General features: G+C 44.7%; 1 protein-coding gene across 7 annotated transcripts in view; it reads right to left on the reverse strand.

Annotated features, from left to right (window-relative positions):
* Nucleotides 1-18,976, reverse strand: part of RGS6 (regulator of G-protein signaling 6) — a 279,108-nt gene that overhangs the window by 30,637 nt on the left and 229,495 nt on the right. For all 7 annotated transcript variants that reach the window (XR_001864479.1, XR_001864478.1, XM_017742089.1 and 4 more), the window contains exon 15: nucleotides 14,939-15,125. Coding sequence is in view for 5 of the 7 variants with exons in the window: in XM_017742089.1 (XP_017597578.1) it covers nucleotides 14,939-15,125 (187 nt within the window). In the remaining 2 variants the exon portion in view is untranslated. The remainder of the gene's footprint in view (nucleotides 1-14,938; nucleotides 15,126-18,976) is intronic.

Genomic DNA, 18,976 nt, shown 5'->3' on the forward strand with positions numbered 1-18,976 from the left:
CTGCTGAGAATCCCCTAACACAGTCAGCTTTTCTCCTAGTTATCCCTGGATTTACAAAAGATATTGTCCCAAGCACCACGAAAATCAAATCAAAATACTTTGACCAAATAATGACTGAGAACACACTAAAGGAGCTCAAGAGGAAAACAGGCACCTTGGACCTTTCTTTTAGACTTTGCCCAAGGAAGCACTTTTATAGAGTTAATGAGTAGTTTTATCTATAGTTAATTATACAATGTGAAATGTTCTCTCCTGCCCTAAAGCCATTGTACATGAAACTTTAGAAGAGCCAAACCAGACAGAAGTCGCATAGCTTATTTCAGTGTGTTAACAAGCCAAGCAGAATTCCCTTATCTTCACCATCATGGGTAATTAGCAATGACCCATCTATACACAGAAGAACTGCTTAATTCAGCTTTCTTACACTATTTGGTGTAGTCTGATGAAGGCCACCGGTTTTTCTTTGACACAGCATAAATGTATCCTTTGAGCTACATCCTAGTGTGGAACAATTTTTACTGGTTAATTTCCATACTTGCTTTTATTCTTGACAGATCCTCATTTGTGCAGCTCTACCTATCCAGAGGACAGCACAAGATTTTGCAATAGAACTGTTCATATAAAGCCATTTAGCAACCGCCACCCTTCTTGCTTCAGAAAAAACACATGGGAGGGCACAGTTTCATATTCCTCATGTACAGCATTGCCATAAGAATTGACATCCAGCTGTGGGACATTTGTTCTATTTATGCAGGACAGAATGAGCCAAGGACGCCTTAAGACAAGAAGGGGGAAAATAATGCACATCATGGATATGATTCTCTCGTGTGAATAAGGATTTTCAACATCAGTTCTCTCTTAAATACTTCAATTAGCATAAACTCAGGACTCAGTTGATTTAAACCCAACCACACCTCAATCAGTTCACCTGTGCTGCTACCTCTTAAAGTTTCCAAGAAGACTCCACGTCCTCCTAATGAGTGCTTCGTAACTACCTGGGAAACAAACCCACCTAACTGGTGCTTTTCCAGGACCATGAGGAGACTAATGAGTAAGTGGGCACCTTGTAGCCCATCAACAGCCCATCAAAGGCCTGAGGGATCTCCAGAGCCCTCATTCTCTTAGTGGTCCTCTTTGCAGCAGCCAATACATGCAGGGTGCTGGTGGGTGAGGTGCTGAGGTGGGCAGGAAGGTGCTGTGGCTGAGGCAATGTGGTGGCTGACAGGGATATTTATATTAACATTTTTCTAGATGTCATTAATTTTTTTACTGTCTTTGGGCTCCAAATGGTTTCTTTTACCTGTGGTCAGACAACTAGGTCTGGTCTGAAACATGATGATAACATTTTTGGAAAATAACATCCAGTTTTCATTGCCACACAATGAGGCAAAGGAGAACACATGAGACTGGCCATACAACCCACCTGCACGCCAGCGACAACTATCGTTCTTGCTCATGTCAAGACGACTTCATGTATTTGACCTTAAAACAATGTAAACTCAATATTTGGCGGTCAGAAGCAGAAAAAATTGCTTTGATCCTGAGATGAAATAAACCACAAGCTGACTTCTTAACTGAATCCCTTCCCTGCAATAGGACTATTGCACAGCCACCGCCCTGATGCCACTGCAGTAGCTAATTGGTATGAAGCATTTTCTCTGCTTTTCACATCTTGGAATCACTAAACAGCAACACCACTACCTTTCAGCTGTTCACCAAAGATATAATCAAACAGGGAATAACTATTCCTAGGCATTGAATGCTAATGAAGAAAGAAGGTTGGGCATAGGAAAAGGAGGGACATGCATAGCTTCAGAAGCAAACTTTACTTTTTAATTGTAAGAATTCAAAGGGCTTGCTTTCAAGAAGCTCTGGACTGAAGGCATGAATGATACACTAGTAATTTATTTTACAACACTGCATTTCTGAAGCACCTACTGGAAGTCTGAGCCAGTTGCTCAGATCAGCAAAGACTGCCTTCCAATTTGCAACAGTAGAGGACAGCTTGCATTGCTAGAGTCAAAATCCCCACTGAGACTGCACCATGAATATTTCTGCTAAAATTGTGGCTGCGGTGTGTGTCTGGCCCACTTACACAACAAATCTCGCTGCAGGACAGGAAACGCCAGTGGCTGGGACATTTGTTTTGATCTTTAGCCTACTCTGTTTTTTGCCACCAAGCTATTTTCTCTTATGCTTTCCAGAATCTGCAACTTCCTAGGGAGAACCTACAGCTAGCGTTTAGCCGCTCCTCATTTCCGAAATACACTGAAAGCTACTGGAGGTCTAACAACTGACCATATTCTTTTGTGGAAACCTGAGTAATAGGCAGAGGTGTGGACTTGGATTTAGCTGCTCTATGCAACTTGTGCAAATTGTCTTGTCCTTCTCTGTCACAGATTTTTAGCTTACTTTGGATCATTGCAACCCACTGGTCTCTCACTTTTTATTTTACTGAGCAGCTATTTTTTTCCACCTTTTTGTCACATGGTGGGGAGAAAGGACACCCACATTAAAGGCTGAAATCTTCCAGTGCAATGGACTTTATGAACATGCACAATCTCCCTGACATACCTGACAGTGCTGGTAAGAAATTTGAGCCTTTCCATCCTTATACTGAGATAATTCTCCTTTTTGTTAAGTTGCTTATTACAGGGTAATGAGCTCACTACTGCTGGTTCCCTAAATATAAAAAGTAAATGCACTACCCATGTAATTTTTAACTATGCAGCTGCAGCTCTGGGCATTCCAGTCTCTTGCACTGTGAGTAGTCTGTCCAGAATTATCACTGCAACACTTCTTTACAAGTGCCATGGGAAGTTCCTGTGCCCTATCTGCACAAGAGCAGGAGAACCATTTCATCTAGGCAGTGCAGCCTCTCCCAGCTATTGCTGTGTGCTACTTCCCAAGCATGGCTCAGTCTCAGCTCCCTGTTCCAGTCCTAAGACAGCAATTCTTTAGGGAGTTACATTGCAAACCCGAGGATTGAAAACAATCATCTAACAAAATTGCCCAAGTGATCTATTAAACCATTAAACAAGGTAGCTTATAAAACCAGATAAAAGGCAGGAAAAAAAAGTCTTTCAAGATTTGGCCAGCAGTTGACAGGCATCATGTGTCCCACTGGTCTCCCCTGCAGCCTTGCCAGCTCTTTCTGAGCACCAAGCTGCCATCTCAGGCCACTGCAGTAGCAGCTGCAAGTGGAGACAGGGACTGACTTGACAAGTGTGAGGGAGCCCTGGCAACCTGGCGTTTTGAGCTGACCAGTCACTCAGTCCCTCACACAGCATGCTGTTGATCAGTGCTGGCTGTACTGATGCTCCCCTGTGACGATGGATACACATTGGGAAATGTCAGTCTAACATGGAGGGTGACACAAGAACCTGCTTTTGTAAGTGCAGTGGATTTCATCTCCAGGAAGCAAACAATTCCCTTACAAGACTCCTGCAAGCAGTGCGGGTTTGCTATCAAACGCCCTCATTACTGTTGTTTCCCATTTCTTGAACCAAGGCAACAGAGGCAATGAGATCTGCCTGCATCTTGTCATGAGAAAAAGGTAGACCCTCTTTTGTGCTTATGCACCTGAATCACATCTCCTCCATCATGGGGAAAAATACACAGTGGTCCTGGGGGCTGTCCAGCTTCACTGAGCACACTCTCTGTACCTAGTCTTCTGTCACTAGAGTTACACTTCAGACAGCATAACCATTCCACTTGCCACAACCATTACACGATATAAAGAAGAACAAACAGTACATTTAAAAGGGGGAAATGCCCCTTCTAGAAAAAAAGGAACCAATGAGCTAAATCACAAAAAAATTCTCTTTGACAACTATGTGAAATCAACAGGAGATCCCACCCCTGCGAGCTGACAGCTTAAGTGCAGGGAAATAAACCCTGATAAGGTTCAGCATCTCTTGGCTATTTTCCTTCCACAAGCTTTACCTTTCAAAAGAGATGAAGGACAGACTTTGTAAATTATTCCTGACAAGAGGGGAAAGGGGGAGGAAAAAATAAGGAAAGTTTGCAATCCAGACAGGAATGTGGGAGGTGGCTGAGATAGCAGAAACCATTTCAAAGCTACGCCTGCTTCAAATCGATGTGCTGCAATGTGATCTCAGGTGTCTCTTCCCCCTTGTAGTCAAAGCACAATGACCCTGAGCAGGGCACAGCTGCCAGATAAACAGGACCTTGGGAACACTCAAGAAAAATGTGGGAAAAAACCTGAATGATAAAAAAATAATAACCTCTGACTCACCCAAGGCACGTGGTAGATCCCAGGAATTATGTTCTCTGTTAAAAAGATTTCTTTTTAGCAGAAAACCTTGGTTCTCTCCTCTGATTTGTGTATATATGATAAGAGAAGAATTGCTGGCTAAACATCCATTCCTAATTCCACCAGTTTTTTACCCATCCTGATATTCTGTGACAGGCTTGGGATTTTTTTGGAGTTGTGAAGGCCAAGCACAATCTTCTCATGAACTCTGAACACCAGCTAGATTCCAGAAAGCCCTTAAATTTGAACTTGCTGATGGAAATTTTCCCCTGTTTGTGCCTAAACACAGCTGCAAACTTTAGATGATGGGGAATAAGGGGAAATGGCAGATTCTTTGCTCCCTCCAAGCACAGGTTTCCATTTAGCACATTTATGAAACGGATCATCTTGACTACCATGACACAGCATATACAGAACAACCAAGTGATCAGGCCCAGCCAGCATGGGTATAGGAAAAGCACATCCTGCCTGACCAACCAGATCTCTTTTTATGACCAGGTGACCTACCTGGTGGATGAGGGAAAGGCTGTGGATTTAGTCCACTTGGACTTCAGCAAAGCTGTCAATACTGTCTCCCATGACCTTCTCCTGGAGAAGCTGGCAGCCCACAGTTTGGAGAGGTGCACTCTTTGCTGTCTGAATGGCTGGGCCGAGAGAGTGATAGTGAATGGAGTTAGATCCTGGCAGCCAGTCACCAGCGGTGACCCCAGGGCTCAGTATTGGGGCCAGCCCTCTTCAATGTCTTTGTTGATGATTTGGATGAGGGGATCAAGTGCACCATCAGCCAGTTCACAGATGAGACTAAGCTGGGTGGGAGTGTTGATCTGCTGGAGGGTAGGAAGGCTCTGCAGAGGGATCTGGACAGGCTGGATCAGCAGGCCAAGGCCAATTGTATGAGGTTCAGCAAGGTGAAGTACCAGGTCCTACACCTGGGTCACAACAGCCCCATGCAGTGCTACAGGCTGGGGGATGAGTGACTGGAAAGCTGCCTGGCAGAAAGGTACCTGAGAGAGCTGGTGAACAGCAGCTGAACATGAGCCAGTGTGTGCCAGTGGCATCCTGGCCTGTATCAGGAACAGTGTGGCCAGCAGGACCAGGGCAGTGATTGTCCCCCTGTACTCAGCACTCCTGAGGCCACACCTCAATTCCCATGTCCAGTTTTGAGCCCCTCTCTACAAGAAAGAAATTGAGGTGCTGGAGCATGTCCAGAGAAGGGCAACGAAACTGGTGAACAGTCTAGAAAGTCACTCATATGAGGAGCAGCCGAGGGAGCTGGGGTTGTTCAGCCCGGAGAAAAGGAGGCTCAGGGGAGACCGTATCACTCTCTAGAACTGTCTGAAAGAAGACTGTAGCTAGGTGGGGTCAGCCTCCTCTCCCAGGCAGCCAGTGACAGGACAAGCAGAAACAGCCTCAAGCTGCACCAGCAGAGGTTCAGGTTGGACATCAGGAATAATTTTTTCACTGAAAGGGTGGTTAAGCAATGGAATGAGCTGCCCAGGGAGACAGTGGAGTCACCTGCCCTGGAAGTGTTCAAGAAATGAATGGAGGTAGCACTTAGTGCTATGATTTAATTGACATGCTGGTGTTCAGTCATAGATTGTACTTGATGACCTTGGAGGTATTTTCCAATCTTAATGATTCTGTTCCACGATTTTTAGCTAATTTTGGGGGGTTTACACTAAGGCTAGGTAGCTGTGGAGATGCACTTGAGCTGCAAAGGCCCACTTTACCCTCCTTGCTGTAGCTATTCCACTAACATCTTCTGGACTGTTTTGGAGGGCTCCTTCACCCTGTCACCAACACCTGGTATTAATTAGTGAGAGCTGATTTGGAGACCCCTTTTGTATTGCAAGCATGCAGCCAACCCTCTGGCCAGCTGCAAGGGAGATTTGCAGCATGTCAGACAAATCCATTAGAAGAAAAGGCCACAAGCAATGTAAAGCAGTAGATTAAACAGCTAAATAAATAACAGCATAGTGCAGTGAATGCTAATATTTGTTCTACCTGTATGCTTGACACTGGGGAGGAATTTACTGCAGATTCACACATGAGAGAGTGCTGCCTGAGTGAAGGTCTTGTGGCCTTTGCTGGAAGGATGGCAAGAGATGCCAGCTGAGAACCTGCCTGGAGTTTGTTTTTGGAAGAGCTGTCTCTATAGCACAAAGAAGACGTGGGAAGAAGAAAGCAGACGCTTCTCTGAACACATGGTGTGTGACTGCTGCACCTTCCAATTAGACTTGGCAGCAGCCTAGTGCCTGTCTGTTGGCACCTCTACTCTGCACAGACATTTGTGGCAAAGGAGCTGAGGTTAACCCCTGTGCCAGCACACACACATACTGCAGCCAGCAAAACCTGCTATCCACAGGTTGTTAGAGATGTGTCCTGTTAACTCTGTTGTACTCTTCCCAGGTCATCCTCAAGAATCCTGTTCAACCAGCAGGACCACCTACCATACCACCACCAGGATCTTCCAAAAAGGCAAAGAAACTCTTTAGCAGTTACTTGTGCCAAAACTGAATGCAACACTTTTTAGGAGCAATTATGATCAACTGCATTCAACCTAAATGATGGTGCCAAAATGCACTTTAGAAAAAGCAGTAAAAATTGCTGCTTCAGCTCTGAAAGCTGAAGTAGTTGGTAGCAGGCACCGCTGAGATGAGGCAAACAGTGAAGAAGCTGCAGAAGAGACCTTCACATTTGCCCTGATTGAACTTGATGGGAAAACACCAGTGGGGGTGAGAAAGCAGGGAAACACGTATGTTTTATTCCAATTCCCGTTCATGTTTCCAAATCCCCACTAAAAGCGCTTCTGGATCTGCTTATTCTGGTCTCTGCATTTAGGATTTCACTCTTCTCAAAAATGCTGTAGTGCCTGTTTGAGCTCCCTGCCTGCATTAACCAGGGTGAGCCCCTTCCCGGAGCCTCTCTGGTACCCGGCAGTGCTGCCATCTAGCAGGGCCAGGGGATACTGGGTGCTCCGACTGCTGTGGGACTGCGAGGCTTTCCTGGATTTATAGTTGGAAAAGAAATGCTTCAGATTGGCAAATGGCACATAAGGGTCTTGGCCTAAAAGTGAATTGCTCTGGAAAATCTGAGCAGTACCTTTTTTGCCACTCAAGTATTCAAGGGACATGATAATTTACACTGAGTTTTAGCTGGTGCATTTTCTTCACACTCAATCAAGTTGCTTTTACTATTAAGGGAAAAAAAAAAGATTAATAATTATCCTGTAATATAGACTAACCTCCCTGCTAAACTAAAAAGCATAAAGTTTTTTTTCAGCCCACAAATGAAATTACACAGGGCTGAAGGCACAGGAATGTAAGAAAGAGCCTTAGCAAGAGGGGTAACTGTAAGCAATGAGAGCTCATTTTGACTAATACACAGAAATCCTTTGTTTAGCCCTGTAGATACATAGTTGGAAACACAATGTAAATCTTTCATGGAAAAGCACATTGATAAAAGTAACACATAAATTTAGCTATGGCTCCTCTGTAAATTGATGAGACAACTGGTTTGCTTCGTATCTTCAAACACAAATGTGAGGGCAGAGCTGTCGAGGGTCCATGGCAGACACAGTGCAGAGGACTAGAGGCAAAGGGTTGTTGAGTGCTGTGCAGTTAAGGGGTCAGCCTGGTACTGCAGGAGGATTTAGTCCTAAATATAGCAAGGGCTATCCTGGGAGACAAGAGTGGGCTGCCGGGAGTCTAACGCCATATGAGCAGCTTTAGGTTTTGAGAACAATGATCGTGGCTAAGAGGCTGATTCTCTCAATATGGGCCAAATCCTGGCTACTGGCAAAAAGCCCAAGTGAAAAGATTTTGCCTGGGAGGAGGGGAAAACCTCCTGTGGCATTTGGGAGACTGGCATTTCTTTTCCAAACAATACAATATGTAGGAGCTGCAGCAATGAAGATGAGGTTTTTCCCTCTTGTGCATGCTGTTGTACAGCTATGAGGTGTAACTACTTTTGGTTAACACCCTGATACCTGCAGGCTGTCAGCAGCTTCCTCTTTGTTTTCTCTGTAAAAATCCTGCCAAAAAGCTGAACTGTACCATGGAGAGGAACATGCAGAACCCCTCACACAGCAGAAGAAAATTCTATTTCAGTGGGGCATTCTGTGTTCCATAGGAGATGGTGATAGAGCAGGATACAGTTCTGCAGAAACAAGCAGAACACAGCTTCTGAGTAAAGGTGGCAATGCTGAGATAGGGAACACCAACCCTGCTTGGATGCCTACCTAGAGAACATGTACTGGATAGATAAACAGTTTTCCATGCCTCATCAACATTTTGACTGTAAGATACCTGCTGCTATGTCATCTTGGGCTGCTGTTAAGTGGTTGAGCTCAAGATCTCAGAGTCTAAATGTATATTGAATCTTTTAACTGTTTGCCAACAAACCCCATCCTGACAGCCCATACCTGCTGTGGGCTGAGCAGAGATGTGAAATGCATTGCTGATAGATCTTCCCAGGGATTTTTTTCCTAAATTTTTAATTAGAAGTGTGAACACTTAAAGAGGTAACAACACCTTAAAAAATTAAAGACCACAGTGTTGCTGCAATGCATGGGTTTAGCGGGAGGGGACCATACCCCTGAAGTCTGTGAGAAGTGCCTCCTGGAGCTCTGGCTTCTTGATTAGATAAAAGGATGCACTTGCAAGGACTTTCACTCCCTATTTGGGAGAAAAGAAACAGTATCAGCAGCTTCCTGACCTTCACATGAAGAGGAAATTCTCTTGTTCTGGATCTGACATGCAGTTGTTTCTTGCTTTCAAGAAGCACAGTGCACACTACTGACACAAGAGTCCCAGAGTCTGAGTGCTGAATTCAATTTTTGAGCAAGCTAGAGACTTTCCCATGTAATCTATCTAAAGGTATTTTTTGGAGGTAGGAAACGTCTGGCACTGAGGCACTGTTAATACTCATGCATGTAGTTTTAGACAGCTTGGCAGGATCAGCACCCTGAATAACAGGCAGACTATTGTCCTGTGGGAATATGCTGACTGTTCTTGTTACCCCATTCCCATGATCTTTCATTTGGAGAGATCTATTGCCTTCTGTCACTGTGTCTGCAAGGAGAGAGGTCACTCGTGACTTTTTCCTGCTTGTGTGTGACAGAAGGACATTAACTTAGACAGTAGTTTGATCCCTGATGCCTTCAGAGACAGAAAGGGAACAGCAAGACAAAGGCTGAATGGTAGATGTTTTTCATATAACATGACTGCTAAAGCAAAAATTAAAATGGAAGGCAAAAGATGAAAAGAAATACTTTCTGATGTGTGGTGCATATGTGCATTTTGAAAAAAACTCCCAACAAACCAAAACAGCAAAATAATAACACAAAGTATCTGCTCCTATGTAAACTTCTGCTTCAAGCCTTTTATTTCCTGCTCTGTACATCAGGCACACCAGCATAAGCCTCCACCATCACTTTGCTGTTTTTGTTCCAGACTACTCTTCCAGCCGTATTTGTGGGGCTCTTGATTTTAGATTCTGTTTGGTTGTAGGTTGTTTTGTGAAATCCACAAGTGCAGGAGCTTGCAATTTTTTCTGCTAAGTGTAACAAATACACAACAGTGAGACTCTGTATGTTTTCTACAGTCACCATAACCCAAATACAAGGAAGACAACCAGAGTGCAGTGTAAGGAAGGATTTTGTCCTCCAGCTCCACAGAATCAGAGCCAAAGAAGGAGAAGGGAATAAAGGTCAAGTCTCCTTGTTCAGTCCCTAACCTCCACAGGAAGGTGCAGGCTGTCAAAAGCCTCCAGGAGCCCTGGGCACACCATTCATGTATAAATATTGATGCAGTGCCGCAGTGCTTTCAATTCCCCGTACTGCAGGTTCAAGGTCTCTGAGCAGCACTGGCTCAGGTGGACTTGATCCCCTCTTAGAGGCAGAGCACCTTGGTCTGCCCCATGCCCCCTTGCTGGCTGCCTGCACTGCCAACCAGAGCTGCTTTGCTGTAACCCTGATTCTCCATCCTTAGTCATCGTCCTTTACAGGCATGCATGTAACTAGGGTGACTGGGCAAAACTTTAAGAAAATAGGAATAATGTTTCTTCAAGTTCTTACATGAAAGATGATACAGACACACAATGAATGATTATTTTCACATTTTCCTTCCATGCTATGGTTTTGCTCCAGACCGACAAATGGAGTTCTGTATGGCCACTGAATAGACACCAGGCCTTTCACATCCTGTGCATGCTTGAAAACACAAAGTCAAGAGAAGCCACACCTCATTCTCCCTTCTTGGTGCAAAATGACATTTCACTTCCAAGAGATCCTTGCGTAAACTTGGAGTTTGGTATTGAATTCAACAGGATCCTGTCAAGTTCTGTCAACACCTTGAGCTTCTTGTTACAACCAGAATGCAAACTGATGACTGACCACTGATGAATCCTGCAAGGACTCATATCTCTGTCACAGTCCAGAACAAACTGAACTACACCTGGGGCAGCTGAGAGCATGAACTGGGCTCAAATCTCAAGACCAGATTTAAGGAAGAAAGTTTTTACAATGAAGATAGTGAAACCCTGGCCCAGGTTGCCCGGAGATGTGGTGGATGCCCCATTTCTGGAAACATTCAAGGTCAGGTTGGACAGGGCTCTGAGAAATATGATCTAGTTGAAGATGTACCCTGCTCATTTCAGGGAAGCTGGACTAGATGATCTTTAAAGATCATGCCTTCTGTCCCAAATTATTCTATGTTTCAAATCTGGTACAGGTACATTTCTGGTTTGAGCTGCCTGGAGTTTAGCATTATAGTCTAAATCTGCCCTGGAATTAGCCAAGGATCTGCAAAGAACAGTTAAAATCCCTAACTGAGCCTGGATTAGAACTGAATTTCCCTGAATCATCTTCATAGTTACTTCAGGTAAAGGGATGTCGATCTAAAATTCTATTTTATTTATTAAAGAATAAAAATAAACAAAGAAAACAGAAAGGAATTCCAAAGACAACTGTGTGGCTTACCTTACTCTAGTACACCTGGCTCTGAAGCCTACCAGTAAACGTAGACTAAATGTCCCTAAAAACATTACTGAGGAAACACAATGCATCCTTGTGATCCTAGCTTCCAACACCAAGGGACTGAGGAAGGGATTAAAGACCTTCTGAAGGCAGAAAGACATTTCAGGGGAGGCAAGGACATGCTTGATGGGGGTAGGGGGAGAATGGTTAAAAAACGAATAATGTGTTGTACAGATAAGCCATAATTGTCACACTCACAGCTCTGTGTTTCCATGTAAAGATGAATTACTTTGGCTGTCAGCAGCTTCATTAGCCAAAAGAGGCCATTCAGATGGACCCAAACCTATTTACTTTCCAGAGCTGACGGTGCCTGCTTCATATTGCAGGGCTCCACATTGGTTGTTCAATGATGCTGATAACTCCTGTGGGAGCTTACATCCGGCTAAGTACTTCACTGTTTAATTGAACTGACCTTTCCTGATGATGCCCCTTGTATTAAAAGCTGCTTTACTCCCCAGTGAAAATGGTTTGATAATCATAATATTTTACTCCGAGGACAGTTGTTTAAGAGCAGAAAATAATCAGCTAAATTGGTAGGCTCCCCTCTGGAGGGGCCCAGCACTAAAATGACAGAAGGTGCTGCGGACCAATATAGCTGGCACAGCTGACAATGAGGACAGAGCCAGGAGCAGCACTGGGCTGCGTGAGAATGGGGATGCCAATAAACTGGACAGCTGGGGAGGGGAGTGCAGGCTGAGCCAGCACAGCACACTCTGCTCAGAGCTGAGATGTGCTGGCACAGCTTGAGCCAGGCATGGAGTGGGCAACGGCACCTGTGGGAGCCACAGCAAGAGGGGCAGCTCTATGCAAGCCCAGCAGTGCAGGACTGTGGAGTGCAGCAGCACTGAGGGACATACAGCATGGCAAGTATCCTAAGCTGAGATGAGGAAATGGCAAAACACTTGCTTCTGTGGTACAGGAATCCATCTCAGAGAGAGGTCTCTCTGAAATAATAAGTACACACCAAATTCAGGTTTGAGTTAGGAGCCCTTTGAGGACTCAGATTTGGAGCTGAGATTTTCTTAAACAGAGGAACCATTTGCTTTCAGACCATGACTGGCCTAGGGACAAAGAGGTTTGAAGTGAGAGGCATGTTTGCCAAGAGCCCCTTTCTCCTTGTTTTTATCTAGGCTAGCTGCCTTACCAGATGGTTGAGCAGCATCTGGGAGAGTTCTTTGGGGCTGGGAGCCAAGGTTGTGCCAAGAAGCACACCAGCGTAGACTGTTAAGAACCTGATAACAAACGATGCTTTGCTTTCAACTTCCTGTTATAAAGCATTTGCTGGCCTGAATGTGCTCTGCTATACCTTGCCCTTCCCAAGTACAGCAGTGTGTCCATTTCCAGTGCTTTTTATACAGAATTGCCATTTTGTGGATCTCTCAAGTCATGACTAGAGTGCCACATCACCTTCTCCTATTCTTCCATCGCAGGAGTACCAAACTAATTTTCTCAGTTTAGCCAACAATTTTCCTTCCTCTAAGTGTCTCACAGCTGCAGGCATTCAAAGAATGTGCTGTTGAGTAAAGTAATTTTTTCTTGTTCTTTACTTACAAGGACATTTCAGTTGTTTTCCTCTTTGTGCTAAAGCTACACGGGACAGGACAACACTCATATTTTCCCTCCCACAAAGGGTGTTTTGACTAGTTGTGTCTGGTTGAGTGCCTAGGAATGTGGGATGTGTGGGAGCTCCCATGGGCTCCTGATGCCAGGGTGCTGAGATAAGGCAGCTGCTGCAGATTCATGGACAAGAGCCTCTGTGGTGGCAGGGCTGACCTGCGAGAGACACTGCGGCAGTACCTGGGAGATTTAGAGCACCCTGGGGCGATCTATGTTGGCTACCATGAAGTGGATGTGCAAACAAAAATGTTCCTTCTCCAGGATAAGCCAGCAAAAGCCAACATTGCTCCAGCTCTACCAGGGCGCTACACCCTTCAGCAGTGTCCTTCTTCTTCCTTCTTTTGTTAGACAGCCTTCGCAGCTATCCAGTCAAGCAGCCACAAACAGCTTGCTTGGCCTCTGGAGAGCTACCAGAAGCCCACTGCACAAGAAGGTAACTGGGTTCACCTTTTGCATTGTGCTATCCTCTCTTGGCATAGATTCAACCTCCAAGATAACCACAGCTGGCCCTGAAGGTTTACCTTTGCCTCATATTTCTGTGTCCATGAACCACAACAGATGAACTGAGGACATCTGTCAGTGTAAAAATCCACTGAAATAAAATTAACCCAAGAAGCTAAAATTGCAGTCTAACTGCCAGGGCTCCAGAGCTTGATTGTATCAACTCCCCTCTGAATGGCAATTACATTGTGAACTGATCAGTTCAAGGCTAAACCCTCCATGTCTTCTTCTAATTAAATACTCATCATCTAAACATTCATCTTATTCTTAGTACTTCTACCTATCAATTTAATCAATTCCCCCATTATTCACCTTTCTGCTCTAGCCTGCATTTTGCCATCATCACTTTTTTCAGGTAATGCAGAAGTTCTTTTTCACTACAACTGCCAAGCAAAGAATACATCTTAGCCAGAATGTCTTCATACTCCTGTATTTCTCAGCTCTAAAAAGGGCATTTAAGTTGCCTGATATTCACAGGGGACTGCCTTGAAACTTCACATACATTCCTTCTATGCTAGCCCCAAGGAGCAAGATCGCATTCAGGAAAATAGAGTATTTGATGCTGGTTTGAAAAATTCATTGCCTAACCTTGTATAAGTGGTCCACAACATCTCCTCTTGAGATGAAAGTATTTTGTTAGTGGAGTATTTTGAAGAATTACCTTTGAATGTCAATTTAAAAAAAAAACCACACCAAAACCCAGGAATTCTTTTCATTTGCTGTTGGTTTTACTACATCTTGTGATAAAAATGATTATGAGGAAGATATCTTTTAATTGTGTCCCTAGTAATATTTGCTAAATGATCCCTTCTTCCTTTTTCTTTTTTAAAAATTACAAAATTATATTTTCACTTTCCAGAAGGCTATGCAGCTTTATTCTTGCTTGTAACAATTTTTCTCAAATTATCTGTTTTCCTCAAGGCATTTTCTGTGTACAGTTTATCTGTGAAATTTCCCTGATAAAGCTGGAGCCTTAGGAGGGAAGGATTAAGCTCACTGCATTGCCTACTGTCCTATCATTACTCTAAGGTATTGTCTGGTGGACAAATTTCTAGCTGTGTTGGAGGGAGCTGCTGCGTTTGGGGTTTGGCAGGAGGATATAACTAGCTATAAATAAATACATTACAGAAAAAGTGTATTAGCCAAGATTTTGATATGACATCGGCCATTCTGTAAATATGCCAGACTTTGGTGACAGGTAGTACAGAGAGACAGGCTGAACTGTATAGCACTCTTTCACCCGTGCTTTCTCTGAGACATGGCTCCAGCTTGCAGTACCTTCCAGACTTGTAGATTTTGGAACATTTGCTCCCAGAGAAACCTTAGCCTGTTACAACAGATAGATTCAACAAAAATATAATTTACCCAGCTTGAATAGATATCCTCAAAGTCACTTCAAACTGTGCATCTCCTTTTTCTTACGACTAAGCAGTGACAATGTGATAGTGGAATGTCATATTAAAACTGAGAGTTTCATTAGCAGTAGTTCCACAAAATCAAAAACTAACCTGTGCATCTTCATATGTATATCTCCCTGGGTCTTTGACATTTTGGCTTGTTTTCTCATAGCTGTGGGAATCCAGGTTGATAGCACTTTGGGCCCCAGGAGCTAGAAACTCTTGCCAGATTTCTTCCACTCTGGTGGTCACATCCTGTAAAGGTTGTTTCTTGAGATCTTGGACAGCCAACCAAAACCTGTACTAGGAAAAAATTAAAAGGGCAGAAAAGAGAAAAAGATAGACATCTAGGTAAGATTTTGTGAATAAGCCTAGGCAGAGCCCCAAAACAGACACAGAACCTAATCCTGTGTCTATTAGAATTCACTGAAGACTCTCCACGTAAGCATGACTTCAAGGGGAAGGGGTGAAGTACTTTACACCAACCCCTTATATTTTGGCTAAGATCAGAACACTGACTTTAAGAAGTGATACATTCTTATTCAATCTGCCCCTGCAGAAGTGTCAGATTAGGTATGCAAACAGGAAATGGTCCAGAGCTATGCAGCTGGAGGAGGGGAGCAGGCTCTGCCTCCCACAGCCCTGCTGCAATGTGCTGGTCATTCCTGCCTGCAGGATCAGTCATCCAGAGGGGATGCAAAACAAAGAACAAACTTAATATCATTTCCATATAATTTCAAACTTAATATTAATATAGCTTCCATTTCCAGAAAGTATTTTTTTTTACTTGTAAACTGACCAGCATTCAGATGGATGCCATGAGAAAAGATGACACTTGTCATGCCATACTCCAATTTTACAGGGATATTTTCTTGACTAGACTATGCTTACAGACTAAAGTAAATTCATAAACACTGAGAAGATAATCTCTTTGATGGCTAAGGATATAATCCATATCTTGATCTGTGAAAAGAAAGACCACAGAATATTTTCACAAGAGTAACATGCATGTCTTTTATCCTAGGAAAAAGACATTTTGGTGCTGGTGCTACTTTTATTTATTGTTGAAAGAGATACGGTCTTTCAGGTGATTAATTCAAAAGATACATGGTGCCCAGCAGCCTTTTGTTTTGGTCAACTCTATCTTCCAGCAAGAAGATATCCCTGAGGGCTCTCTGCCCTGAGTACCTGGGCCCTGCAACCTGGCTGAGCAAGCACAACAGTGCTCTGCAGCGAGTGCTGAGAGATACAGGGCAAATAGGTACAGATATTGCAGCCACCTGCAATAACCAGCTCTTTCCTACCCCCTGGCAAAGGTGCCCATTGCCCAGGGATGACAAGGAGGGCAGGGTTTGCCTTGGCTGTCCCTGCCCTGCACTGCTCTTACGCACTCCCTCTGCTGGGCAGACTGCGCAGAGGGGACAGGGTTTGTCTGGGTCATTGTTTGCTCAGGGCACCCGCAAGAGCTGCACAACTTGGAAAATCCTGTGTCTCCCTTATAAATCAGTTGAACTTTATCTGAAGTCCTGATTTCTCACCCCAAATTATTCAGTGGCATCAGTGTGCAGCCACTAAGGCAAATATTCCTTCGTGGTGGAAGGAGGAAGATATAGTCTGTCCCAAACAAAAATCCCAATGGCAGTGAGGGGAGGTAGAGGAGCCAGCAGCCTGGTGACTCCTATCACCTCCTGACCCTCGCTTCCTTAATGGCTGCAGGCAGTACCTAAACACCCTGGAAATGGTGTTACTGCAAGCAAATGAGGCTGCTACCCCATTTAGCCTGGTACCCTACCTGAGGGTAGAAACAGTCAATTTGGGAAAAAAATGACAACCACACTACATGCAAGGCCAGGCTTAATCCTCCTTGCCTGTCTGCTGCTTCTTCCTAACCATCAGGCGACCTCATGCCACAGCCCTGACTCACCCAAGCCACTTGACTATATGCCTTCAACATGGTTTTCCCATTTCCTTGGCAGGCTCAGTAAAACAGACTGAGGTACACTCAAACGCTGCATCAATACCTGTGGAGTCACATACTTGTGGTTCTAAGACAGTGACGTTTGATTTTATAGCTGAAATAGAGTATCTGGGGTTGGTGGTGGGGTGTGTATGGTTGGTCCTTTTCCATCTTTGAGAGTTTAAGTGCACCTGATGTCCTGTCTTGTTATTTGAACAGTGACACCCCCAATTATCACATGCATGCAGAGAGTAAAGGGTGGCACTCACAGTGCAATAATCTGATGCCATATGCGGCTTCCGTTATTTGAAAATACTTTATCATTCAATTTCAGATGCAATGGGAACACATGAATGCAGAAAAGGCATAGGGAGAAAAGATGCTAATCATTCCAGAGTAGCTGGGACACTTCAGACAAACACTTGGCTAGGGAGAACCTTTTCTTCTGGCTTATCTTCTGCCCCTGGAGCCGGGGAGGCGGGCTGGGAAAGCACTCTCATGAGAGAACTGGGAACGCTGTGAAGTGACAGCTTGCCAGAATAGGAGCACCATCCATTTTAATAACCATTTGGCTCAGTCTGAAAACCAACCAACCAGACCAACCTGACAGTAACAAGAACAAGCTCTTTTTACTGCAAGCACTCGTGAATTCATGCCCAAGGCTGGATCTCCTCTTCAAGGCAAAGGGGAGTTTTGTCTTGGTAAATTTCAAAGCTATTCACTATAGCTGGCATCTGAAAATCAAGTAATACCAAAGAGGGGTACGCAGCCCCGCAGCTTCAACTCCAAGGCAAATTCTCTGCCACAAGGAATCATCCTGAAAACAATGCATAAGCAGGGCTTCCTATGGGATTTAGAGCATTGCAAGAGAGAAGCAGGTATTTCTGCTTAGGAAAGGAGCAGACACACATGACTGTGCTGGAATTTCTGCTCAATTATAAAGTGCAAATGCATTCCCTGAATCCCTGCACTTTCTGAAGTACAAGCTCAGCCCCAAGTTCATGAGGAGTAAAGTGAAGATCCTGCATTGCCTCCTCTCCTTCTGTAGGAGACAGATTTCCAGTGGACACCGCTTGCATGGGGGCAGGGGGGAAGGGAGATGTCCTTGTGTGTCCTCTCCACAGGTGCCCTTTAAGCTGAGCAGGACTGGCACAGGGACTGTCAGCACAGAGGGAACAGCAGCACTGATCACAGGTTCTTTGTCCTTTACAAAACAGCATGTAAGGTCTGGAGAAGGCTGATAATAGGGTATCCTAAAGTGTTGTCAGTGGCATAAACCATTCCAGCCTCATCCAGCTTGTAATTAAACTGCTGTCACTTGCAGAAGATATCCCATAATGGCATTTATCCTCCACAGCTCCCCCAAAGCACAGAAAGCTCCTGGACCCCAGCGTGTGTGCTTCTGCCTCCCTGCAGAGCACTGCAGAGGTGCTCGGTCACTGCTGTTCAAAGACGTCCCCCAGTGAAAAGGCTGCTGGGGAAAGACAGGGTGGTAGCGGGGGAGTGGTTGCTTTTGAGGTACATTGTACAACAAAAATTAATTTAAAATCCCGATCAGGAGGCAAAAAATGGATGACTCCAGAAACAGAGAAACAACTGTCAAAATAAGGGCAGCGTTGTATCCCCATCTTGGGGATGGACACGATACCCCTAGCTTGACAGTGAATTCATCAAGTGACTGAGGTTGGAATCCAAGCACATTTCTCTCCTTGCCTCACTAGCTCCATGCCAGTGTCCCATGCACCTCCCATCTCAGATCTCTAACCATGCACAAATCTTCCATTCACCAAGAAGTATCTTTGAACATCTCAGCTGGGAAAGGAAATGAATGAAAGTGATAGGTAGAAATGAAAATGCAGTTCAGACAGGGGCAATATTCACATCTTTGTGTTGTTTAATGGTCAGATCTTCGGCACAGGAAGCTTGGCGTGGCCAAGACCAACAAAAACCCGTTCTTGGTGAGCAAGCTGGGGGCAGACAGATACTGCAAGGCTGTGCGCTGGGCCACTGAGGGCCTGCCAAGGAGACCGCAGTATCGGTGGGGACGGGAGAAGCGTCCCGCAAGGCCTCCCCCTCACCCTTCTTCCCCTCCCCTCCCCCGCGGTGCACCCCGGCGTCCATGGTGCAACTCCCTCCTTCTGCTGCCTTTCAGTTTTGCGGGGCCGGAAAGCCCTTTTGTCGCTGCAGCTGAG

Source organism: Corvus brachyrhynchos, unplaced genomic scaffold (genome assembly GCF_000691975.1).
Source record: "Corvus brachyrhynchos isolate BGI_N302 unplaced genomic scaffold, ASM69197v1 scaffold115, whole genome shotgun sequence".
Lineage (NCBI taxonomy): Eukaryota > Metazoa > Chordata > Aves > Passeriformes > Corvidae > Corvus > Corvus brachyrhynchos.